Source organism: Oryzias melastigma, linkage group LG10 (genome assembly GCF_002922805.2).
Source record: "Oryzias melastigma strain HK-1 linkage group LG10, ASM292280v2, whole genome shotgun sequence".
Taxonomy (NCBI): domain Eukaryota; kingdom Metazoa; phylum Chordata; class Actinopteri; order Beloniformes; family Adrianichthyidae; genus Oryzias; species Oryzias melastigma.
In genome coordinates, this window is record NC_050521.1 from 21,044,659 (window position 1) to 21,071,184 (window position 26,526).

At 40.7% G+C, this 26,526-nt stretch overlaps 1 protein-coding gene across 12 annotated transcripts in view; it reads right to left on the reverse strand.

The window, feature by feature from the left end:
- Positions 1 to 498: 498 nt before the first annotated feature.
- LOC112153105 (rho guanine nucleotide exchange factor 9) overlaps positions 499 to 26,526 on the reverse strand; it is a 57,485-nt gene continuing 31,457 nt past the window's right edge. For 6 of the 12 annotated variants that reach the window (XM_024283011.2, XM_024283015.2, XM_036214025.1 and 3 more), the window contains 10 exons: positions 22,958 to 23,137; positions 21,036 to 21,125; positions 16,739 to 16,939; positions 12,644 to 12,823; positions 12,145 to 12,377; positions 11,078 to 11,207; positions 7,964 to 8,095; positions 6,840 to 7,083; positions 6,594 to 6,662; positions 499 to 3,442 (listed from right to left, as the gene is read on the reverse strand). In XM_024283011.2, the coding sequence (XP_024138779.1) occupies positions 3,267 to 3,442; positions 6,594 to 6,662; positions 6,840 to 7,083; positions 7,964 to 8,095; positions 11,078 to 11,207; positions 12,145 to 12,377; positions 12,644 to 12,823; positions 16,739 to 16,939; positions 21,036 to 21,125; positions 22,958 to 23,137 (1,635 nt within the window). In that variant the 3' untranslated portion in view covers positions 499 to 3,266. Of the gene's footprint in view, positions 3,443 to 4,337; positions 4,406 to 6,570; positions 6,663 to 6,839; positions 7,084 to 7,963; positions 8,096 to 11,077; positions 11,208 to 12,144; positions 12,378 to 12,643; positions 12,824 to 16,738; positions 16,940 to 21,035; positions 21,126 to 22,957; positions 23,138 to 26,526 lie in introns of those variants that run through there. The other 6 variants (XM_024283012.2, XM_024283017.2, XM_024283020.2 and 3 more) reach the window with 4 other exon arrangements.

Sequence of the window (26,526 nt, forward strand, 5' to 3'; positions counted from 1 at the left end):
GCTAGTGTTAGCTATAGCTGCTAACAATCCCATAGCTAGTGTTACCTATGGCTATAGCCAAAACTGACATAGATAGTGTTAGCTATAGTTGCTAACAATCCAATAGCTAGTGTTACCTATAGCTATAGCTAACACTGGTATGGCTAGTGTTAGCTATAGCTGCTAACAACCCAATAGCTAGTGTTACCTATAGCTATTGCTAACACTGGTATAGCTAGTGTTAGCTATAGCTGCTAACAACCCAATAGCTAGTGTTACCTATAGCTATAGCTAACACTGGTTTAGCTAGTGTTAGCAGCTATGGCTATTTTTTGTTTCTGATTTAACAAAAGGAACAGATCTTCTGGCCTGTCTGATGGGAGATAAAAACAAAGGTAAGGAGACAAGTGGATTAAGAAAACAACTCCCTTTGCTGAGATGGCATGGATTCCAAAAAAAAAAAAAAAAATGTAACAAAGTAAGTTAACAATCTGTTCAGAGTTGCCTTAAGTCTCATGCAAAATATTGGATGCCACAAGCATGCATTTACCTGGTACTGAGGTCTACCGCACGCTAGAACTGGAACAACATTCGTTTCCAACGCAAAATACCAATATCCAAATATATGATCTGTTCTTTTTACAGTATTTACAGTGTGTAGCTGACAAAGGTAAAATAGATGACTCTTCTTTTATTCATAATGCACTATTCATTATGATACTATATTTGAAAAGTGAAACTTAACTTGATTAACAAAGAAAAATATCCTACCATATATTAAGCCGTCTTTTAGGAAGATAAATAGTTAACAAGAAATCTATGCGGTTTCTAACACACCTGAAATTAGAGTGAGAGTCTTTCAATGCAGCTAAATTCGCAGCTATGTAAGCATGATGGAGTATAATGCAGGGGTTTCCGAGTTTTATCTACTCGCACGGAAAAAAAAGTCTGCCCTCTGAGTTTTTGTCCGAGTGGATCTGGAGCGCCGGGAACAAGGAATTCCCTGCGTGTGTGAGAGCAGAGAACGCAGAGAGAAAAGGAAGAAATGCACTGAAGGGAAAATACATGACTAATTCAAATCTGCCTGTGAAACTGAATAGATAATCACTAGTGGAATGCTGGAAGGCACTGTTAGATAGCATCTCTCTTCTCCGCAGCAGAACGGGCCAACAAGTGCACGGGATTGTGCGCCGGGGTGTGTGTTTGCCAGTATGCTTGGTACCGGTGGTATGGGTGGTGGTAGCGAGTACTGGATGGATTAGGGCGGGGCACGGGACCTGAGGTTATCATGGCCTGGGAACCGTGTCTTTTTGCTGTGCCAGGCAACGGAATTATCTTCCAAAACAATCTCAGCGGGAGCCATCTCTACAGACACCAGCAGCCAAATCGCCCATTTCTCAACTTTTTTTTACTGAAACAAAACATAAATTACACGACATACAAAGCAGTTCTAAGGATCTTTGTTCCAATAGGTTATAAGGCCTATAAGAAGGCAAACAAATGACACAGAACAATATATAACTCTTTCATGTCACGCCGTAGTGAATAGTGAAGATATATAATGATATATCACATTGCACAAGTTGTCATACTGTATTTGTTCTGTCCATCAGGTGGTATAATCCAAACACAAAAGGTACTTCTGAGGCATGATCACGAAGCATGGACAAATGTCTCACTCACATTCCAAGAGTAGAGAAGAAATACACCGTCATGATGAGTGTACAGTGGTAGATCCTCCTCAGTCGCCTCGGGAGAAGGACTGTATCTAAAGCAGACTCTGGTCACAGAGCAGCCTCGGGGACTTTGGTGATTAAACAAATCGATTTGATCAGGCCACAGTCGTTCGGAAAACCGCTTAACAGTGCTAGAGCTAACTGTCCGAGGACAAATCAGATCGGGGGGGAGAAAAAAACAACAACAAAGTGACGGGGGAGCAAGCTAGGATCTAAACCTACAGACTTTAGAGGTGCATGAGTCTGTCAGTGGACCTTTCCTACCTCCTCAGATAACTGCTGTTTTGGACTCATTCTCAGTTGTAACTCAAAGCACCTGAATTTAACCTTATTTTTGATCATTTATCAAACACCTTTAGAGGCTTCAATTTTCACATCTTAGCACCACATGTTTGAATGGCCCAGGTTCAGATCAAATAAGAACTAAATTTACAGTGTCAACACTACAAAATCATTAACTAAAGAAGTTCTTTTTATTTATTTATTTTTTTACGAGAAATTTTACACCTTGGCTGATGCGTCAACTTGACTTTTACTGCTCATTCCCAGAGGTAGGCTGTGCTCTTTCCAAACACCCAGCGAGCTGCCAGCAAAGTGCTACAGGAGTGGTCTCCAGGGAGGATGGGAGAAGGGGCTGGGGCATAAGACAGGTGTACCAAAACCTGCCCGTCTCCTGCTCCCAGCCGCTTCATCTAAGCAAGCTCTCTGTTGGACACAGCACACTGAGCCTCAGTGTGAGCGAATACCCTGTCACAAGTGGTTGGTGATGGAACGTAAATGACCTATTGATGTTCCGACTATTGATTTGTTCCCTGACACATCATACCATGGCAGGTTCGTCAAAAAAAAAAAAAATCCTTCAAGAGCCACTGACTCAAAAAAAAAAAAAGAAACAGCAGTTGTGTGGAGATACTGAGAGGGATGGAGAGAAGGAAGAAGATAATCTGTTTGACAAAGGAGGACTGAGAGCAAGGAGATCCCAATTGAGACATCAGTGGAGTCGGATGAGACGATCCGTCTTTGATCATTTATCAAAGCGATCCAACTTAAAGGTGAAACTGACAGCGGGGCTTGTCCCGTCCAGGCTGCTGAGGTCGCTCCATCCCACATTCAGAAGAACACAAACGGGCATTCTCACATAGCAGCACAGCAAGGTCTAAGCAACAGTCAAGCAGCCAGGAGGGACCTGGCTCGACCTGCAGTCTCTCTCCAAACGACGAAACCAAAATTAAATAACAATCTCAATAACTGCAGAACATTCAGATGGCGTGAAGATGCAGAATCCGAGGGAAAACGTTCATGATTGAGCCGAAGAAGGATGACAACTAAGAACATTACTAACATACATGAGCTGTAAAACTGTTGAGTTTTTCTGAATCCTTTTAAGTCCTCTTGATGCTTCCAGTAAAACCTTCTAATCGCATTGGTCCTTAACTTCAGAGTCTTTTGTGAATGTGTTTTTTTTTTGTATCTTCTTCACCATGGAACATAGCAATCCAGTGTTTAGTGCTTCTAAGAAAAATAGCTGGTCCTTCAGAAGAGTCTGTTTCTCTATTTCTTAAATGGAGCTAATCTACTAAAATTCTGCCAGAAAGGAGCCTGGCCTCTTTTGGATTGACTGAATTCAAAAACCTCTCCTTGTGCCATGTCCTCCATTACCTCATACTGCCCCGCACTGAGGGGATCCTGGGGGGGCGGGTATGAGGGGGGCGTACATCTGTTTACACCTAGAAAGGCGTGTGCGAAAAAAGAACAAGAAGGGGAAAGCCAGGGAGACGAGGAAAGACACAGAGTAAGGAGACAAAAGAAGGAAAAGCAGAGAGCAAAAGAAGGGAAACATCGTCAATAACGGTCATGACATCGATACAAGAATGCAACATCAAGTCATGCTTCCACAAAAACAAGCACACAGACAAAACAAAATAAGCCGTCACTCAACATTCCTGCACGTTAATCCTGATAGATGACACAGGATGGTTGTATGATGAGGCTGAATTGGAGGATAAAGTGGAATTCAGCTTTAGTGATGACACAAGGAAGACTAAGGATGCTATTCAATCAAAGTGTGCAGCAGCCAAGCACGAGAACTGACGGCTTACACCAGACACCAGGCAGCTGGACATGGACCGCTGATCATCCATGTTTGTTGACAGCGCATTTGTTTGAATAGCACCCTTAACACTCGTGAACGCAGGATTAGCCAAAGGAGAGCCAACAGAAAGCTGTTAATGTGCGTTTAAGCTACACTCTACCATGTCATTTCGCTACAGTCTACAAGCATCACAACTATGCTACTGTCTTTAAGGAATACAATCAATATTTGGAGATGAAATAATCAAAAGTTGCCATGGCATCTTAGGAAAAAAGGAGACGATGACAAACAGTGTCTTCTGATCCAAATTTCATTCTTTGCCAAACACTGTTTTAGCAGTTAGAATGCTTTGATCTGTTTGTGTTAGTAGAGCCTGTTTATCTTGGATAGTCAAGATAATGCTTGTAAACAGATTGGACGGTGACTGCATGCTCCAGTGCCAATGGTTAACACAACACCTTCCAATGCGGCTTAGCAGTTGCCATGGCATCTTATTGTGCTAGCTCTAAGTAGAACTCTAATGCATATACCTTTATCATTTTCAAACCATGTCCATACAACATGGCCCTCTTTCTCAAGATGAAATCTATAAATGAATCTGAAATTCAAGAGAATACTTCACCTTGTGCCAGCCATGAACACAAACAGAACTCAAAAAACACACATTTACTTTTGACAGACGTCTGCATCTCTAGGGACCAAAGAGAGCACATCCCGTAGTGGTCATCGTTTTATTTATACCTCAATGGATGGTCATGCTTATTGTGAGAACTGGCAAGAATTTCAATAATGGTAAACATACGAACATCTAATCTAGCAAATAAATAGCTAAACGGCAAAGGATGATCCCAAAAGTGAGGGATGTGTGAGTCCTCAGTCTTTGAGAAGTCCGTTGGGCATTTTCCCCTGATACTGATCTCATATTGGGATCGGTCGCTGCAACTGGATTAGTTTGAACTATTTTAGGCCTTAGTCACATGCACTTGTATGAGTGATTGACCGGTACGGTAGGTGTGGTAAGAGTATGGTGAAATATTTGTAATGATAATGTATGTTATTTGCACTGATGATGTACTCTAGCTGTTAATAAGGTGCACGTACAGGCTCCTTACTGACCGCAAATAAATGATGCACACACTGGGTGTGCAGGTGATACTGCACTCTTGTGCGTCGTTTCAACTGAATGGTCCAGACCGGGCTGGACTGAACCGGTAAGGTATTTTGAGCAATACCATTATAAAATGGACCCATCAGACTAATTTGTTTCACTTTTGGGCCCCTGTTGGTTGTAGATTCATAGAAAAAAAAGTGGAACCAAGACGTTAGAGCGGGGCTATTATCATCACCATTGATTGGCAGAAAGGTATGATGACAACAGCAAGCACTTTTCTAGATTCAAGATCCAAGATCCATCCTCTTTTAGGATGTATTCTTCTTCACTTCCACAATCTTCTTGAAAAAATATTAAATATTTTCATTCTACCCCCTTAGTCGCGGGGGTTAGGGACCGGAGACAAGGTGAATCCACCAATACACATCTGCGTACTTCCCTATTACATACTCATACAGTATGTCTACGTGTTTGCTATGCCCTGTTACTGGCAGTATGCCCGTAGTAAATACCGCTCACGAAGCGGTCCATGATCTTCAAATTTTGCTCATTTTCCTTCAGCATACACTCCATATTAACCCCTAAAGGCATCTGTGACTAAGGCACTGAAGTGTTTCTCAGCCTGGTCCTTAAAGCCCACCATCATGCATTTTTTATGTTTTCAAGAAGAAAGTACCATCTTTAAATGGCTGTTATAAACAGGCCCCTGCAATCATATGTGAAAACCATCAGAATGTTCACACGAGGAAATTTTCACACCAGATTTCCCTTTGAGTGTGCTAGATTGTCCAGTTGCATTCATAGTGTAATGAGGCACACCAGGGTTCCTTTGCAAATGAACCAGAACTCACTTACAGTGGGTGTATGGTGACTTATTTTTGTAAGTTGTCTGGTCCATACTGGTGTTTTCACACTAATAAAGCAAACTATTAAAAGAAACAAGTTGATCTGGGCCAAACACTGAAACAAAACCCCCAAAAACCTGGAGATGGAGAGCAATAAGGTCCAAGTTTGAACACTGTTAAATGAAGTGTATCAATTTCCGACATGAACCCCAATGAGACAATTGTTTTGCGATATTGGGCTGAATGATTAAAATTGAATTGAATCTGTAGGTTTCAGGACCTAATCCCTTCAGAGGAGTGAGAGTTCCTGCCCAAAGTTTTACATAAACTTATCCAAAATTTGACCAAATCTAAAATGTTAAAACCAATTTACTGATTGATTTTTTTTATTTAAAAGTGACCAAAAGTATTTCTATGCACCTCAGGTTTTTCATTTGTCAAGGCAAACATGACACAGGACCCACACATCCTAAACCCTGGCATCATCCTTAAACTAAATACGTCATGCAAACAGCCCTCTGTCTTTTCATTGATGCTTAACAGCTGCAATCCAACTCCCAGCAGACTGTTCTCCTGTTTGGGCTGGCAGATTAGAGTTAAAGACTGGATGCCAAAAGACATGAGAACTTGTGACTGCTCTAGCTTATGTAACAAAAAAAAAGAACAACCTTTGGGTAAAAAATTAGCTCAGCGGATTTGTAAGTAGTGTTCAAAAGGAAAGAGAGCAGGTTAAGGAAACAGTAAACAGCGATGAGAAGACAGAGCACGGCAGCGAAGGGGGAAAAAAGAAACAAACAAGGAAATCACCTGATATCTTCTTGTTGCCTCACCTTTCTGTTTGGTCACCTTCCTCACTGTCATGGCCGCCTGTCGCTTCTGGTACTCAGAGATCTCAAAACCTAAATACCGACAAAGCGAGATGTTCAGATATTCTAGTTGCACTTTTATAGGCAGGATGAAGTGTTGTGGTGAAGAACGCCATCATTGTTATCTGATCCATTTGGACATAGCAAAAACTATCACTACCATAAAAATGTTGGTACAAACAGGAAGGAACAAAGGAAAGTGTAACGAACCGATTTTCTCATCCTCCTGGACCATCTTCCTCTCCTCGTGGAATGCCCTGAGCCAGCGGATCTTTTCCTCTGGCTTTTTAGCCAGGAATATGTGGATCTCTTCGCTGTCTTTGTTGTACAATTTAAAAGCATTCTTCACACTAACATTGAAGTCATCATCGCGCCCGTCTATGGCGTCCCGGACCTCGTAGCGATCCATGTCGATGCGGCCTTTATAGTACAGGATGTCTCGGCGGATCAGATCCTGGTGGAGATGAAAGGAAGAGTGCGCTGAACTTTAGAGGTGTGAAAAAGCTGTTTTTCCTCCCTTCAGCATCCTAATGCTTTTTTTTCATATTGCTGCGAGTTTGCACTTTTTTGCTCCACAAACACAAATAAAATTAAATAAACTAGCAGAAAGTGAAGATGGCTCAGTGGATCAGTTCCCACACAACGACCTGCCTTTGTTTTACCATAAAAAGAAAGGTAAGAAGAGAGATCCTTTCATCAGCAGGAGGAGATTAGTGTGAAGCTTTGTGCTGATAAGAAACAGATGAGAAGGAGAGATGGAAAACTTCTTACAATGTGCTCCTGCACCCCAAGGGCTCGCACATGTACCAAAGGATGCTGGGTACGCAAAAGTGAAAACAAAGACGGGATGATTTAGAGCATCACCCTGCTGACTGTACAAGGAAAATAAGCAACATAAACTATATATTTCTGTGTGCTTGTGTTGCTAAACAAATTAACCGTTTTTGCATTCAGCCTGTGTGTAAAGATGATGCAGTTATGCGGCCCCCGTGTATGTTTGCGTCTAAGTGTCTGACTGCGTTTGTGCCTGCATCTTTGCGTGTAACGAGTCCAGCCAAGCGTGGCTATTCCTCTGACAGGAGAGAGTGCAGCCTCGGTGCATTAGAGCCAAAAACCGCCGCAGCTCCATTTTGTGAAAGGCGCCGAGGATTTGAATGTGTCTCCTCGGAGGACTGCCGTGTCTCATCCAGCTTTATGTAATCTATTTTTGAGCTCGTATGAAGTCACATTTTCTTGGAGCCTCGCTGTACGGCAGCCATGTGACACAGCAACTTTCAGGAAACTGCGGATGAACTTTAAATATGCGCTAAAATAAGATGAACAAAAGGGCTCACCTTCTTACAGAGAACCAGCTGGTGATCAAAGAGGAAAAAGACTCGCTGCTGGCTGCGTCCATACGGCTGATAGATCCATGACAACTCCCCGGTGTAGATAAGCTCCGAGCTCCTGTCTAAGATATCGTCTCCCTAAACACAAATTAAAAGGACACTTGGACTTAGTACAGTTGGAGTCAATCTGCTCATTAGTCATGTTCAGCCTGTGGAAACAGTTATGTAAAGTTTTTTGGTGATTTTAGAGAATCCTTTCGGACAGAAGAGACTTGAAACATCTTAATTATTGTCACAACCATTCAAGCTGAACCATTCAGCCACATGTTTGGACCAGCTTTAGCTGAAAAACAACCTTCTGGTGAGGGGTGCTGATTCTAATGTTAAAATAGTTTTTAACTAAGATGGATTTACTTGTCTGCAAGAGAATCCATCAGAATGGAGTGGAGCAGGGGGACTCTGGCCCAACAAATGTAGCTTTTGCGTAACAACTGTAAGCTTTTATAAACTGCATTTTTGTTGTCTGCTCCTGATTCTCAGCCATTTGAAGAAATAAATTCTCAAAAATAGAAATTTTAGCCAAAAAAAATCATAATAAAAGTCCTTTGTCATTAGAGAAATGCCACAAGAGCATGTTAAAAAAGCCCCAAACACCATTTTCTAGTCAGTCTTTAATAAAACACTTTTGGAGGGCACTTTCCAAGAGTTGCAAACAAAACGGCATCTTTCCTTTCAAATTTATTTATAAATTTGCTCTGGGATTGTGTTGGTCTGGATTGTTTTATTCCCCTTAAAGCTGACCAAAATATAGCAGATTTCCAACAATTTTATAGCTGTATCTTTTTTACAATCACTTTATGTTAATGGAAATTAATGAAAAAGAAATCAAACATTAACAAACAAAAAAAACTAAACTTTGTGAAGCTTTTTAGAAGACAAACCTGCTATCACACAAACACAGACTATAAATGACAAATTCTCAAATCACGTTCTGTAATATTCATGTTCAGTCGAGCATTTTTGCACAAATCCAAAGCAAATAAACATGTTCAGTGCATCTATAGTAAGAGAAAAGTTAAATCCACTTTAAATGTGGCGTGATGTCTGACATTAGGTAGAGTGCAGTCATGCTTTCTGCTCCAATCAATAATCATACCTGCAGGCCACATGCTTAAGCTTTGATCAAAGATGCTCGTTTTCACACTTTGCTTGTGTTTGTTTTTGAAATCACTGCTGCCTTTTAGTCTTTCAAATCCATCTGCTCATTTTCTCTAAACTTTGGCATCAACAAGACAAAAAAGATCCGTAGTTTCTGAAAGTGACACAACACTACAAGTCACTTAAATCAAATCTTATTCTGACTGATTATTTACAGAATTTATAGAACAAGTAAAGTCTAAAGGTTTAGTACAAACCCCACCCATATATGTGCTCAGCAGTAGTAGTGGTCAGCACATTTTCTAATACAGTAGACTGAGTTCTGCGTCCTGATTGGCTGATTGTCAGTCTCTTCCAAGCCCGAATTATTTTTTTAACAAATTTGAGATTATAAACAATGTCTAAAAACATAAAAAAAACCTATAAAGTCTGTAGAAGCATCTATAATAGTTCTTGCGATAAACGAGGGATGACTGTATATATATATGTTAGATCAGAGGTCTCAAACTGGCGGCCCGCGAGCCGTTTGTGGCCCCCGCCTTAATATGAAAGTTCAACGTCTTCTAAGCAATATCTTCTGCATGTCCACGCTTCTTTGATGATGCTTCAGCTTGCTTTGGTTAAAACTTTGCATTTGCTTTTCATGTGATGTCACACAAAATGGCGAGTATGCAAAGCGACTTTTCGGGTTTAGAACGGCTAAGATGACTGCCTGCTGAACGCTGTTTAAAGCAATTTTACATAAACAATTAAAGATAACCTGTTCATATTTAGATGAAGGTTACAGGTACTTCATTGAGTGCTGCTGTTTGATTATGAAGGTAATTCAGATTTTCTTCTTTTTTTTTTTTTCAAGATTTTCTTCTTTAATTTTTGCTAATGCTAACGCTAGCTTTCCACGATGGGGATGAGACGTAGAGCTGCAGAAGATCTTTTCTGCCCAGTCAAAGTTGCTTACATTTCCATGTTCACAAAATCACTAAAAACAGAGCTAAAGTAACACAATTTTAAAATGTTTCACATAAAAGAAAAACTAATAACTGTTGCGTTATGTTCTGACTTTGCTCCCCTTTGCTGTTGCTCATAACCGTGTGAGATCCCTGAGGGATAATAAAGGTAAACAAGGATACGAATAATTTGTGACTGTCAAAAATATATATATGGGAATGGTTATTCCCACCTAATTTTCTAAATGCGTACGGTCTTTTGTCATGTGTACTCTTATTTTGAAAGCTGAAAATACATGGCTTCATAGCAGCACTTAAAATATTTGCTGTACCACTAACTAAAATATTTCTATTTGTACACATACCCCGAAATACAACTAATAGTTATGCACGGCCAACATGCAGCAATGTGCATCTTATTACGTGTGTCCAACATGAATTTGCATCAATTTTTGTGCTCGATCACATTTATAACACAATTAACATCAAGCAAAATAGAACCTGCAAAAATGAAAGGTCAATATTTTCAATAGAACCTCAAATATGGAAGGATTATTCAAATCCATTTGTGAACAATCTAAGACAGGAAATGAAAATGCAGTTTGGGAGGACTTTCATAAAATAAATATTGAACATATTTCAATTGAATTTGGTAAGGTTACCTTTTACTATTCCTGTAAAAGTTTGTTAAATCGCATTCAGTTGTCAGCTTTGCTGTTTTAGATCCTAAAACTGGAAGTCACTATTCACATTTCGGTCACCATTTTGTCTGACGTCACCTTAGCAACCATTGTTAAGAACAAATATTCAATGAACTTGTTCAGTAGACAGACAATGGACCAAAGATATAGACAGTGGATGCAAAAATATATTTGTGGCACAAATGGAACCCCATACGGCCCAGCCTCAGCCAGACTCTACCTTCAGTGGCCCCAAAGTAAATTGAGATATTAAATAGAGATATCATCTATTAAAGAGAGTAGTTGTGGGATTTAAAACCCCAGGTCTTACATACCTCCCAGTCGAGAACTGAGGCTTGCCACTGAGCGATCTTATCAATGTTTTCCAGCCTCCTCTTCCTCTCATTGATCTGCTGAGTGACGTTCCGCATGACAGCCAGGGCGGCTGCCACGTATCGATAGTCGCTACAAACACAGCATGTACATAATTACTCTGCGGTGTTAAGAGGCAAACTTATAGCCTTTAAAGGCTGACACAGACAGCCAACGCTACATTCACAAACGATGCAGAGAGGCCCGGTACAAGCAGTGATGATAAACACGCTGAAGTGGTACATCAGACTGGAACACAGCCAGAAGATCACAGTGGGTTATTAAATCCTAATCAGCCAATCTCTTTTTTTCACAGCTAACTTTGATGGCATCCATGGCAGCTGAGCTGGATTTATCCTTCTGGTTTAGATGTGCTGTGAATTCAATCTTCGCTTTGGAAGATAATATGTGTGTGACACTGTTGTGTGTACGAGTGTGACAGAGACAGGCCTATATCTGGCAGATTCTCCACAGCTCCCTAGCAGTTGAACACTGTGATCTGGCAGGCCTCGCCGGCAGAGCTGGCACATGTCCCTCTCCGACTGAGAACGTGGGGATTGTGAATGACCTGGAGCTGGCTGAGACGCGCTGAATCATTTGCAGAATCTTTCTGTAGGCTCGAATTCATGAGTTTGCACATCTGGATGCTAACACACGCATCTGTGCACGAGAGCTCATTTACAAATATTTATATTAGCTTCTGTGCTGGGCATGCAGTTTGTGAAAAATGTGTGATCTGTGTGAAGGATGAGCCATAAAAAGCTGCATTTTACATTTTATCTGCAGCTTGTATTCACAGATTGTTGCAATTCATTTAAAATTTCTTGGTAAAATCTAAATACAAATTGTTAAAAATATGTTGCAGCTCTTGCATGGATGATAAATAATTTCAGAGGAATTAGGCCAACACCTGCAGATGCTGCACTGCAACACGATGCATCTAGAACACAAGGATGCACTGGTGACACCGTCATCTTTAACAAATGTTAAAATGGCGGTTAAAAATAGCCGTGACCACGGCGGACAGTACCTGTGCTCCTGCGCTGTGTATTTAAGGAGCTCCGCCAACTGGAGGGGATATTTGCAGATTTTCTGGACGGGGGTGAGCAAGAAGCCATCTATGGCGATGTCAATCATTTGCTGGAGGAGGCGACAAGCTTCAAAGAAGTGCTGGTACCTGCCATCCCTCATCAGTTTGCTCAGCTCCATACATGCATCCAGGTGGTTGTTGCAATACTCTGAATAGATCCAGAAACCGTCTTGCTGCAGTGCAACAAAGCAAAGGGATAGAATATTAAAACAGTGGGGATAAGGAAACACTTTCAGTCAAATAAACTACATATAATATCAATTTTTATTCAATTTTTTTTCATATTTTTAAAATACATAAATTTTATATATATAAATATATATATATATATTATCTACATTATCTGCAGATTTCATTTATTTATTTGTATGTTACTGGGATAATTTCCATGTAAAACAAAGATACATTTTGAGTTTGCAAATAAACATAAAAGGCTCACATGTTCTAAAAAGCAGGGGCCGATTTCAGACAGATGCGGCTCCTCTGTGTTGTACTGTTTCTCCAGATCTCTAACAAAACCCATCTGGAAGCGGTAGATGTCCTCGATGTTCCCAAAAATGACCTTTAGCTGGTCGTCGTTGAACATGTCCACGCGCTTCCTGCACTGCCGCAAGTAGCCCTGTAACAAAATAAAGGACGAGTACCATGAAATTTGTAGTAAATACAAAAAAAAGAAGACTTACAGAGCAAAATATACCATCCTATATTGCTAAAAAATTCACAAAAATCTTGAATTATTTATGTACAGGTATGTATTTTATGTGGCAGAGCTCACTAATGGTTTTTCAATGTTTTTCTGGACTGTTAAGACCAACTAAGACGAAAATGGTGTTTTAACGTGTTCAAGTGGCATTTTTCTGACATATTAAGAAAAAAAAACTCAAAGTTGCATTTCTGAGTATTTTTTTTATTCAAATTGTTGTGAATCAGCAGCACAAGACAAAAATGTGGTTTGAAAAAGAGCTAAAAATACATTCGAGGAGGGGAAAGAGGGGCGGGGTTGCTCCGTGCATACGATCACAACTCAGTGGCAAAAATCATGTCCAAGAAAATGACAGAAAACGGCGCAATCATTATTAAAAAAACACTGAAAATAAATCAAAAAGATGATTGGAGTGGATCCACAGAGCATGATATCTACTTCAATCAATGTTTTAATTCAACTTAGAGATGTCAGTGATCACTGTTTCTAGTTAAAACACAAAAGGACGAATGGCATAATTCTTTGTAGCTTTGTTCTGGTATCTATAAAAGCAGAAACAGCTTCTGAGAGCCCCTCCTCTTATTTGATCATCTGATAGCTTATCTTAAAGGAAGTATGCAACTCAATTAAACTGTATGCTGTATTTCACTGTCTGTAGAAAGACAAACAAGTCCTGGTTTCAAAACAGTCAGTTCCTGGTGTTCCTTTGCAGAGATTCAATGGTTTTTTATTGTAAATATGTTGCCTATAACAGTCATTTTTGTAGTGTAGGTTTGTAGAGTTTCCCTCCTTTTACTAAGCAGTAAAAAGCAGAAGCTCCCGGTCTCAGAGCGATGCAGACACTCGTCCTTACAATCTGTTACTTCAAGACTGCCCCACTGTAGTTCCCCATTGTCAAGTTGTCCTTAAAGTTCTCCGAAAAGTCTCCAGATGATAAGAAAGAACAAAAACGCTGCAGTCGAGTTTCCACCACAATTAGCAGAAGAGGCTACATTTCCCAGATCTGATCGCTGACTGCCAGTTGAAACTGGAAGGAAATTTGTAATTCACAAGTAAATCTCTGTCTAAAGATTTTATCCTACAGATCTCAAAGTGTCATATTTTCCCAGCAGAGCTTGTTGCTCTCAGACGGCGGGCTTACAAAAGGAAGAATATTAGGCAGAACATTTGGTCTGTCATGGCACCAAGTCTCTGCTTCCACCAGGAAAGCAGAAAACCTCATTAGCTTTAAGGCTAGACTTAAAACACTCCCTTTGAACAAAGCTTAAAGTCAAGTCAGCCTGGGTGGCGCTCAGCCACACCTTTACAACTTTCCTCACTGTGCATTTTTAAATCTTTAGGTTTGTGTTGCAGACTTCTTTATTTCCATTTTTATCCTAACAGATATTCAAGCTCTTTCATCTCTGTTTCTATCTAGATTTCTCTTTCTGATTCAAGTAGTCTCGTTGGTTATTCCTCTGTCCTATGCAAGCACAAAATCGGAAAAAACGGAAGTAGTTATCAAATTAAGCCATATTTTTTTTAACAGGCTGTTGAAATCTCTTTGAAAGCTCAGAAACATCTAAAACCACACTGCATTTCTTGCCCGTGCATGCCTATGCAAACCCAAAGAATGCAGGTGCACATGCACGTGCAGAAGTTCAGAGGATGTCAAGCTGACGCCCTTTTGCAAGTATTCCAAAACAATATGCTTGATCCGCAGTCCAAACAAATGATCTGAACAGGGATCGGCTAAAGATCATTAGATCACAGCCTTGAACCAAGAGGGCAACCACAGTGCTGCGAATGGGAATGGATCTGTGTTCAGATACGACCTCAATTGTGGCTGCTGACCGAGAACTCCAGACAAGCACTCAGAGATGAACTACAGCGCATTTTGGGGGAAGTTTCTTCATATTCTCAGGTTAAAACCTCCATGAAAATAACAATAGCAAAAAGGAATTGTAAAAGTATTAATGATTCCTTTGATTTTTGTTAGTTTTCAAATGACGTTACATGTGAGACTCCCATCTGAGGGATAATAAACTGTGTGATATGATGCCTTAAGACCCAATTAAATCATCATTTGATCTGTTTTAAAAGCATTCCCAGTTGTCTTTTAATGAGGATTACACCGTTTTTAGCAAAAATATAAAAAATCTGAGTTGTTTTCTAGGACATAGTTTCTGCAGAGTGACAGTAGTTCTTTTAAAAAAATTGTCTCCGAGTTGTGGCATGAAAAAAACCCACTCTGCTTCCTCTTCCTGTTGCTGAGAGCTCTCTGTTTACACACTCTCCCACTAGCTTACACCCCTCATTACTGGTGAACGGTGAAAAAAATGATGAACAATATTGGAGCCATCTAGTTGTACGTTTTTTATACAGTTTAACTGAGGAAAAACAGAGCAGAGAGTATTTTCTATGTGTAATAGTTTTCAAACTGTATTGTTTTATCTGTTCCTGATTCACAACAATTTGAACAAATAAGTACTCAGAAATGAAATTTTTTTATTAATTTTCTTTATATTTGTCCTCCATTATCAGAAAAATACCACAAGAACGTGTTAAAAACACCAAAAACTCAACTTTCTTCAGAGTGGGTCTTTTATTTGCTTTGATTAGAAAAAAAAAGAAAATACTAGATATTTTTATGTTTTTGGATGTAAGTTTGTGCATCCAACCAGCTGTTCAAGAGAAGGCAAAGGTGACAGCATTTGTTTGTAGAATTATGTCCAAGAATAAAAATAAATAGATTTGCATTTTTAAATCCGCAGTCTCAGGAAAGTGCAGTCAAGACCAGCAATAATTGTAACAAGCACCTTGATAATGGCAAGAGCAGGTAAAAAATTTTGCATTATTTTAACATTATCTGACAATCATTTTATAGCAAGGGGTCAAACTCAATTCCATAGAGGGGGCCAAAATATAAAAGACACCTTAGATTGTGGGCCGGACAGGATAAACATTTACTGAATAGAATAAAACAACATTTTTAACTTTTTACCTTAGTATTAATAAAAACAGACAGGAATATTATACCAGAATAAATCAAATTAAAATTTAAATAACTTTTAATATCTTAATTTCCTAATTTTTGTCAACATTATACAAGTTAGTAATAAGCACAAGACAACATCGGGCTATTAATAACAATAAATTAAAATGATCTGGAGGGAATATAATACCGGATCTGACCTACAGGCTTTCACTTTGACACGTGCTTTATAGTTATCTTTAAATTAAGATGTAAATAGGCTATAGGCTCTTAATGAAACTTAAGGAGTGGTCAATATGGAATTTAAAATAATATTGACTGCATTTCATTTATTTACGTAACAAAAAGGATCAATGCTCTTGTCAAAATCATGCATAAAACATGATTAACAACCCTTTTTATTACTAGAAATAAGAGTTAAAATTGAGTTTTCCTCTATTGCTCCCAGTTTCTAACATTGTTAGCCCATCCCAAACAAAAATTCAAATGCCATTATGTTTTTAGTTTGAAGTGAGATTTTATCTACAAGGTAAATGAAGTTCAGCTCTGTTTGAAAATAACTACAATAGTTTTGCAAGAAGTGACAAATAGTTTGCAGAAAGTTTCTCTTTATATATTTTTTAGGGAAAAGTTGATTAAAACAGTCGTGAAACAAAATATTTTGCCCATTTATAACACAAAGTGTCTTGTTACAATAATAATGTGTAATGTATCAATACAACAGCAGCTTGCCTCTCACTCATGCTTCATGTCACTGGGCCTCCTACTGTTTACTAGCTATCTTGCTGAATACATTAAGGTAGAGTCCAGAATGGAAACGCACACGTTGCGATGTGTTGGTGGAGGTGTTTGTGTACCTCACAGATGTCCTTGAGGTGTTTGATGTAGTGTCTCTCTGTGCTCATGATCTCATTGATGACGTTGGCTCTCATCTGGTCCCGGTTTTGGAGGGGCGAACCCAGACACAAGCAGTCGTTCGTCGGGTCCAGGTGCCCGTTCTGCACCTCGCTGGTCCCCTCGGCCGGCTCCACTCCCCCGTCCTCTTGATTCACCCACAGCTGAGGACAAACGCAGTCAAACACACCCACAAAAGAGCCACTTGAATACAGAGTACACTCCTAAAAATGCATAGAGAAAAGGAGAACTTCTTAAAATAGCCAACAGGAGGTGTACTTTGAGGCTATATATTGCAAAATATTTTCACTTGACATTGACATTTCTGGGATCGATACGACTCATCAGCATGAGCATGAATGTCTACAAGCACAGTAAATGCATGAGCTAACCATATACGCACACAAAGACTCATTTTAAGGGCACTAAGGGCGCTTGCACACCTTTGGCTTATTTACTCTGTTTACTTGCTGACTTCATAAAAATGTAATGTTTCCCTCTTGAGTTGGTCTGCTCAGTAAAAATCCAAGAGCACTGAAATGCAACACATCAAATCTCCAACGTATCTTTGCTTATCAGTAAAAAAAACTGCTTTACAGTTATTTATTAGAAGCTTCATGACGTTAAACTGTAAAGATTAATTTTGAATTTGATTGTGTTTTATGTTAATGTATTCAACACAGTGGTATGCATTAGTGACATGCATCTGTGCGGGAGTTCACCCGTGCCGGTTTTAGGCTGTTCGGGTCCATTGAGGGTTGTAGGGTCGTAAAGCTGCATCCTCAGAGGAGCGTGGGTGTGTCTTGAGCCTCGTTTCTACTGTAAAGTAGAGTATTTTGAGCATTTCCGTTGTAAAATGGACCAATTGAACGGTACCAATGGGGGCTTCCCCTCAGTTGCAGGTCGGAACAGAATCGTTAAGTTGGAATTGCTGAAGCCATGCATCGATTTGCAGACGACATTAGAGAGCTCCAATATGGGGCTCATTTAACGTTTCCAATGTTTGTAAGCATTTGGGTTTTTGTTGTTTCCTGCGTACTCTTATGGTCATGAGTCTAAACTGAAAATGGCTACAAACAACAATAAAGCCTGGTCTGTGGTGGAAATACAAACATTCTTGCCATCCCTGGCTATGGTGTGATACAGGGTGAGCTAGAAGCACGCTAGCAGTCTACACCACGCATGCATCATAAAAACAAACCACTCAGTGGAAGTGAGGCTGAACTGAGTGGAAACACTCGCCAGACAATTAACTGGACCGTACCACTCCTTACCAGACCGTACCAGACTACTCAGCGGAATCGAAGCTTTGTAATTTCCTTGAGAGTTGTGTGGCCACCTTAGGGAACATAATGAAAATAGAATGTACCATTGTGGGGTAAATGTTTATGGGAAGGATTTGGAGGAATAACCTAATTTACGTGCATTTTATGGTATACGGATGATGCTGTCGTATGGTGCCCTTGAGCCTCGTTTCCACTGAGCGGTCCGGTCCAATACGGTATTTTGAGCGTTTTTATTGAAAAATTGATCCATTAATCAGTTACGACCCGTACTTCTTGAGGGCCCCCATCTGTTGTAGCTCCATAGAAAAATAGAAGGAGACAGTTGGGGCGAAATCACTGTAGCCACCCGTTCATTGGCAGAAAGTAATGACAACATTGGAAAGCACCAATGTAGCGCTAAGCTAGCATTTCTGTTTTCCTCTTTACAGTGGTTTTCTTCTTAGCCGGCCGCAATCTTCTTTCAAACAATTTGTTTTACACAATGTACCAAAAGTAAAGCAATAAAAAGTCGAGCTGCTGGATGACTGGATGTTGTTGTTGCTTTTCCAGTCGTCGCACTACAATGACACAATCAGATGCTAGCTAGCAGTCTACACCACGCATGCACCGTGAAAACAAACCACACTCATTGGGAGTGAGGCTTAACCGAGTGGAAACGCTCACCAGAATTAACTGGACCGTACCAAACTACTCCTTACCGGACCGGACCACTCAGGGGAAACCAGCTTTAAGCTACAGTCATTACTGGCCCTTTATCGACTGCACGCAAATGACTGACTGTAAGAGGCCCACAAACTATATTCTGTCTAATTTACTCATTTCTAACAATTTGGGGCACCTATCATATTATCATCACTAACAAACTGTACTGTGTGCAGGGTTCGGGGGGTTGAATAAATGAAAAATCTGTACAGCATGCCTGCGTCACACCTACTTCCCCCTTACTTACTCTTACATGTTGTATGTTTGCTATGACTTGTCTGCTGCATCATTCCTGTAGAAAACGTGTATGAACATTTTTGCCCAAAAGGCTCAAAATTATCTACAAGTTTGATATTTCGTGGGGACCAACTACGTGTCCCATACAGGTACGCTCATTTTTCGCCAACAGATAGCCCGTATCCACCTGTAAGGGCAGTAGTGACTGACGTATTATTAAAAACAAAAGGTTTCAGGATGAAGTCCGAGGGATGAAAGCTTTCTTCATACCTCTGAGTTTTTTGTACCAAGACTTTCCAGAAGATCCTCATTTTTGGAGCCTAAACATGACTATTTAAGGTCGGGACACAAAGATTAAAACCACACCAAGAGGGAAACCAAAAGTGTGGAAGAGGGCATAGAAAGGTGTGGAAGCCCCACATTTAAAATGTCAAAACCGTTTGCAACATTACCAAGGATTCAGTAGAATATCTGAAGAACATGGAGTCTTTTGTGGTCATATGTAGTCATGTGAGTTAGGGTTAGAACGGTTTTCGTCTACTAAGAACTAAAATTAGGTACATTTAGATCACGTGTCATTACAAAGATTAAAACTATGCCAAAACACAGAATATGTGTGTGAAAAACTAAGTGCACATGATAGCACTTCCATAAAAGTGGCAACTAGTTTAGGATGTGGAGGGTTAGTACATAATGCAGATCCACTGACGATTACCAAGAATATTTGTTTCATAAGAAAAAGGATTTGGGATAAAATTCTGAAGTTAAAAGTTAGAATTCACATAAACTCAATGGGGAAAAATAAGGAGTGGCTAAGAATGAAGCAAGTACTTGTGTCATTAATCTGGGTGGGATTATAAAGCCATTTCCAAACAAACTATAATTTGCCTTTGTTCGAGAGCGGATGTGTAAGAGTTCCAAGCATGTCCTTGTAAGTTAACATCTAATTTCAAGTGAAGAATTAAAAAAACTGCCACATAAAAGACCCCACAAGTGGAGTTTGAATCCTCTCACTCACTATGCTCACATAAGGAACTGAGGCCTGGCTCAAAGGCAGGCGAGAGGCAGGTTACACTTGAACAGGCTGTCAGTCCATCACATAATCACACACAGGCTCTTTCTTGCGGTCACTTTAAAGTCACTCAACGACTCTGCATGCAAGCGTTTCAGATTGTGGGAAAAAGCAGTTACACTCAAGAGAAAAGTCTGACAGGGATGGGAAGAACACGCAGAGACCACAAAGAACTCCAATGGGGATTATACAATTTGAGACTTCCCTTCTGTGAAGCTGTAGAGCAATAGCACTAACCAGCTGTGGTCATTTTAGGAAAAAACTCTTATAAACATCTAAAATGTCATAGGCTTGCATGTTAAATCAGGCACATTAAAACAAATGGACTTGCGACATTTATTAGTTCGTTTTTTTCACATTTTTAGATGCATTTTGACTCAGTTTTATTAAGAAAATGTGCCCCTGTTCATCTGACATAACTGTGTGCACACCCCACTTCATGATTTCATCACACTACCACACACACATACACCAAAGCTTATGTCACTCCTGTGCATAGAAGGGCCAACATGAGCGTGGTTTTAGATGCCCAGCAGCAAACACCTGATGACACACAGTTGCCAAACACAAGATGGGAAATGTAGTGCCACAGACAAGCAGAGTGACAGGTGGTAGAGCACTGACTGCAGACAAAAACTAGTAGCGCAGCATCAGGACTGAAAATAGCCAGAGTCAACAGTAAATAACACTGACGTGAAAAAAGATTTAACTTTAGAGGAGGGATCATCTTTAAACACCAATCCAGAATTTGTCTCATTCTGTTTGAAACATTGGTAGAATTTCGTAGGACATTTGAAACAATGTTTACTTTTGACTCATCAGTTCTGCCTTTCTTTCGGCCCCTTTAGAGGAATGATATGACAACTCCACGGGCACATTAATGTTTGAAGATGTCGAGGGGACGCTGCGTGGACAGACTGGAGCGGGCGGGTTTGATGGTTGGATGAAGCTTGGAGAACGCACCTTTGACGCTGTGTTTTGGAACCTTGGAGTTGCTATAGGGTTGATATAGAAAACCTGTTTTGTTTGGGGCTGAGGAGGGTGGGGTTCCACCTTGGAAAGAGAGAATGACAGAACAGAAAAGATACTTTTTGGTTGGTCAGCCAGCCTGTCTGCCCTGCTCTCTCAGGGGTGAATATGGAAAGGTGGACAGGTGGGAATGGCCATGAGGAGTGTCTGGAGAGGGGTGTGCTGCTGTGTGAGGCCTCGACCTTTAACTATCAGTAAAAGTTGGAAAAATAAAAGTAATAACTTGATATGTATGTGGTTTTTTGGCAAATACACATCTCAGAATTCCAAAAATTATGTTTCCACAATGACATGAACTTTCAAAGTGAGATATTTGTGGTTTTCTGAATTTCTGGGTGCCAGATGTCCATCATTCCATGTACAGTGAAGTCAACAAAACTTACTCTCAAGCTGCTTGTGAAATCAAAAAGTCATACAAGTTAGTTTATGCTTTTATATTGAAATCTGGAAAGAAACAAAGTGGAAAACTGCTATCTGCTGTAAGTCTGACCGTAGATTCTGAAGAGTCAAGGTTAAAAATTCCACAGAAATGCAAAGAGGAAAGTTGCAGGTAAAAAAAAAAAAAACATGCAATATCTACACCAGAGTTGTAATAAAAAAGGTTGTAGTAGTCAGAATTTGAAACAGAAAACTGAATAAATACCCAACAGAGCCAATGGAGCTCATGTACTTGTAGTTCTAATGCTATGTTCACACCAGGCCTGAAAATGCGCGTTCGAGTGACCGCTTCCAATGAAATGTCTAAGGAAATACACTAACATATGCGCTTTGGGCTTCTGGGAACGTTCCACGTTTATGCGTCACTACCATTGACTGTATAACCACTGGACTGCTCAAACCTTCACTATATAGTGCACTATACAATGAGTAGGGAAGGAATTCAGACATAGCCTGAGAGTTTTTACTCAGTCATTCTGTTTGCCAGAATAACCATTCTTGCCCTGATAAATTTTTACTAACATTTTCTTGCTAATCCTATTTTTTTCATTATGTTTTTTCTTTATCATGATTGGCGACTGTAGCTGCCCTAAAAACGTGACAGACTGACTCGGACCAGTCACTGTTGTCTGGCTATAAATGGCGGGTCAAAATCTTTGAAAAATCATTGACGAATTTGGCCTTATTTCCCAAGAGCTGGAAGTAAGACATTTTCTGTGCCCAAAAGTAATTTTTGAGGAGGAGCCATAGGTTGGCTATCCCTCTACCAGTGGGGTGATCTGTGTTGCATTTGTGGCAGCATAAGTATTCTTTGAAGCACACTTAAATACATTTTTTTTTCTTTTTTGCATGACTTTTTAAAATTATAAACTGAGGTTATGTATTTTTCAAGCATTGGGAGCAACTCGCTGACGTGGATGACCAGTGATTACTTATTACGTCATCAAGCTGTAGTAAAGTCCAAATTTAAAGACACTATTTTACAACATTTTTCCAATTGGAGGACAAAATGTTGAGGTACGGAGAAGCCATAGGGGTAGGGAAGTAATTCAAATTCAAACCAAGAGTCGCAAGATTTTCCCAGCATCGACATTTCGCTACAACCATCTTCCAATTTTAAGTACATGTGCTAGTATTGGGTAGCAACAGACCTGTGTCGACATGCTAACAGCGCGTTTAAGAATGTCCGTTTAGTGACTTCTTGGACGTGCCACACATGCCCGGTGTGTACGTAGCTTAACAAGGGCAATAGTTGAAGGTGATGCTAAGCTAAAGCTCATTGGTCTTTTTGCATGTATACTGTATTTGTGTGACACAGATAACATTGTCCAGAATTGATGGTAATGTGCCACCCTCCTTGAATACCCGAGAGGTGGTGCTTTTGTGTCTGTACCCAACAACAGAGACGCTGAACTCACCCGTACAAAGCTGGCGGGGAACCATCCCTCCTCCTCATCTATCTGGCCCCACCACCAGTCCTTGTTGGAGGCGTCCAGCACCTTGATGACGTCGCCCGCCTTAAACGCCAACTCCCGATCCGCCATGGTGACATGGTCCCATACTGCCTCAGCGTTGACGACTGATCCTCCACTTATCAACTAGAGTGAGTGAAGGAAGAGGAAGGGACATGTTTCAGCTTTGATCCAACGTCAAATTATTGCTTTGAAAACACTTAAACAGATATGATCAGGAAACATAGAAACAAAGATTGGTAAAAACAAATTGAGCTAGCTTTAGATTTATCCTTAATTCTGGCCTAATTTGTAAATCTTTAGTCTCAAACCTATTCAGATTACAAATGGATGCAAAATCCATTTAAGGATTGGAATCCAAATAGTTGAGCCTGATGGTTAACACAGTCCATATCACCAAAAGAAAAAGTTCAACAAAACAAACACAAAATCACACAAAAGGCAGGGCTGTTAGGGGAGAAACAACACAACGTTCAGAAGCACCACACTCCTCTACACAGGAACGTAATTGGCCCATTATGACATTATAATCATTACATGTGTTAATGTAATATAAATGCTGAGAAGCAAACAAATGTGAAGGGATAATCTTCCTTCCTCAAGCTAACACTGGGGCTTGTCATTGTATCAGCTGCACAGCCTTCACAAAACATGGACAGATGACTCATCACATCTTCTCTATTGATTTCAAAATCATGAATAAATAATGTCGACAATGTGGTTGCAACACTGACGATAAACACGCAGCACATCTGTGAACAAAACAACAACACTGTACGGTCTGCATGAACGGGGTACAGAGGGGGCACTGAAGCTTGCAGGGGGTGATGAGTATTCTTTAGGGGGATGTGGAGGCCAGAGGTTGCCCTCATTAAAGGACGCGAGGCAGCAGACAGACCCGCGTCTGACATCATCCATCTACTGCTTCACCATCCATCACCCTGACGTCTCGGCTTTCTTGCTCTGCCAACCACACACCAATGCACATACAGCATGCAGATGTCAAGCCCCACTTTTAGATCTGTATGCACTGAGGCAGCAATCCAGCTCCTGGTTTAAACTCTTCCTTCCACTGCTACATTCACCAGGACTCTGCAGTCCAGAGCGAGCTGTGCATCTGTTCCCTGGGGCGATGAGCAGAGCAGCAAGGTCTTAGGCCAAAGCTAGGTAAGGAGATTTCTAAGACCTGAACACAAGGATCTAGTTTGTTGTTCATTCGCTTCAACTAATAAACTTGTTTCCTTTATTTTATCTTTTAACGATTAAATAAAAAAAAATCTTTCTTGATACTTTGCAGATTTTTGTTGAAAATCTGAAGGAGGAGAGTGGTTGCTATTTTCCTCCCAGACTCAGCAGCTATGCGGGCCTTTCAACCTGAACAGAAACCCAACTCCCCGGTGGCTCTCTGAGACAGCTACAGGGGGATATAAGCCAATCAGGGCAGAGTAGTGAACACAAGGAGAGACGTCCATGCCTGGAAGGGAGAGAACAGTCGTTGTCATGGTGACATATTGAGGATGCTTCACTGGAATTGACAGGATGAGCGGATGAGGTAAGAACACTTGAGGATGCATGATGCCAGAATATTTCCAAATTTGGGGTTTTGAAGAGCCACACATTTAGTAGCCAGTGTCCCACTCCCATTAAATAGAACACAACTCATAATCAGATGCTGATGCTATAGATAGGGGCTTAGCATTTAAGTTTGGGATCAAAGATGACATTGAGCCAGAACAGAGTTGAAGCCTGCATCTAAAAACTCTCCATCACAGCTGTAGAGGACGACTGCTGCATAAACATGTGTCATGTTGCCATGGAAACAAGACAACTCACAAGTGCTTAAAACAATAAAAAATACAAGTTTGTGACACAAAAATGTACAATAAAAAAAAAAAACAAATGTGGAACATAAGAGTTCAACTGACTGCCACCATCCAACACCAGGACCAGAATGTGAAAAAAACATCTTTCCGTCCCTTCCCCAATCACCTCAAGCTCACCACTCATAACTTACACTAAAAGGGGGGAAAAAACCAGGAAATGATCATACCCTTCTCCCTTCTGAATCCCTTAATCACCCAAATGAGATCAGTGTTCCCCTCTCCAATATATTGCATCCCCTTCTCCTTCACATGCCTGAATAAATTAAAAGCATTACATAATCAATCTTCCCCAATCCTCCCTTAGTGCAGCCTCACACCTAGCTTGATCAAATGTCATTAAGTAAACACACAGACAAACACGGAGAGCTCTTGCTCATCATGTTCATCATTACCAGGTCCGTGTCATCGTTACGGCTGTGCTGCTCTTACAACATCAAAGATCAGAGGACGAAGTCGCACTCTTTTAACTATGAAAACTCTATTTAGGTCAAAAGAAATGCACGAAAAACAGTCAAAGTCCAAAGGATTCTAGCACAAAATAAGGGAGCGACAAAAGCCAATATCATCTTTGCTGCACAACACATCAGCATTCACTGCACTGACGGACCCACTGCATTCCAACATCCCAGTCTCCTGCCACAGCACAGCCGCACCAGCGCACCTCACAGCATCCCAAAGCCAACACATGCTCCAGCCAGCCTTACCATGTTTGTGACATGCAACTGTTCGGAGAGGGTATGCATGGAGAAGTCCACCTCACGCAATCATCATAACTGAATCTCTGCTGCAAGACGACAAAGCGGATCCCCCCCTTAACTCAGCCCCAGGTGCCAAGTAACAAGACGACGTATTCCAGAAAGAGGTTCCTCTTTCCGATGCAGCGAGTGAGTCTCACGGCCCGTCCTCCCTGTGTCTGCCAACCCTGTTATGTAATACACTTATACCCCCAGTCTGGGAGCCAATCAAAGACGTTCTGCCTTCAAACCGGTGAGACGTACATGCACACCCTCGCACGAGTGCCGTCTCACTCGCACACACCATCTGCACAAAGACACTTCTGACTGCACAGCTCTATTAGACTTTACCAGCTCCAGAGGAATTACAGATGTGTGAACCCTTTGGTTCTGATTCAAGAGGAACAACAGCTAACACCCACTCCTCTCAAACGAGCAGAGATACATCTGCAGCCGTGACTCTAAGGGTGCATACCCGTGTGCTCAACGTGATGTTGTGACATTATGATTAAACGTTTGCAAGACCTGTGGGGGTCTGTGCTGCTGGGGGGACGTTTATGCAATGTATCATGACAACACTCGTCCACATGCCACAGCATGTGATGGAAGTATCTGTGCACATAAAGCAAAAAAAGACCTTCCTGCCACACTTTACAACGTTTGCCACTTAAAACGAGACAGAAAAGGTGCCGCACTTAACGTGGAGTTCAAAAATCCCAGCCAGTCCATCTCTATAAATAGGGGCTGCCATGGATTGCACTGGGACAGGCTTTTAGCATATCTATTTCTGACGTTCATTCAACATTTATGACACCTGCCTTCCATCCTGTATTACACTGAGAATGCTCCTTAACTTTAAAAAAAGAAAAAAATAGATATTATAATTTGACTGCAAATA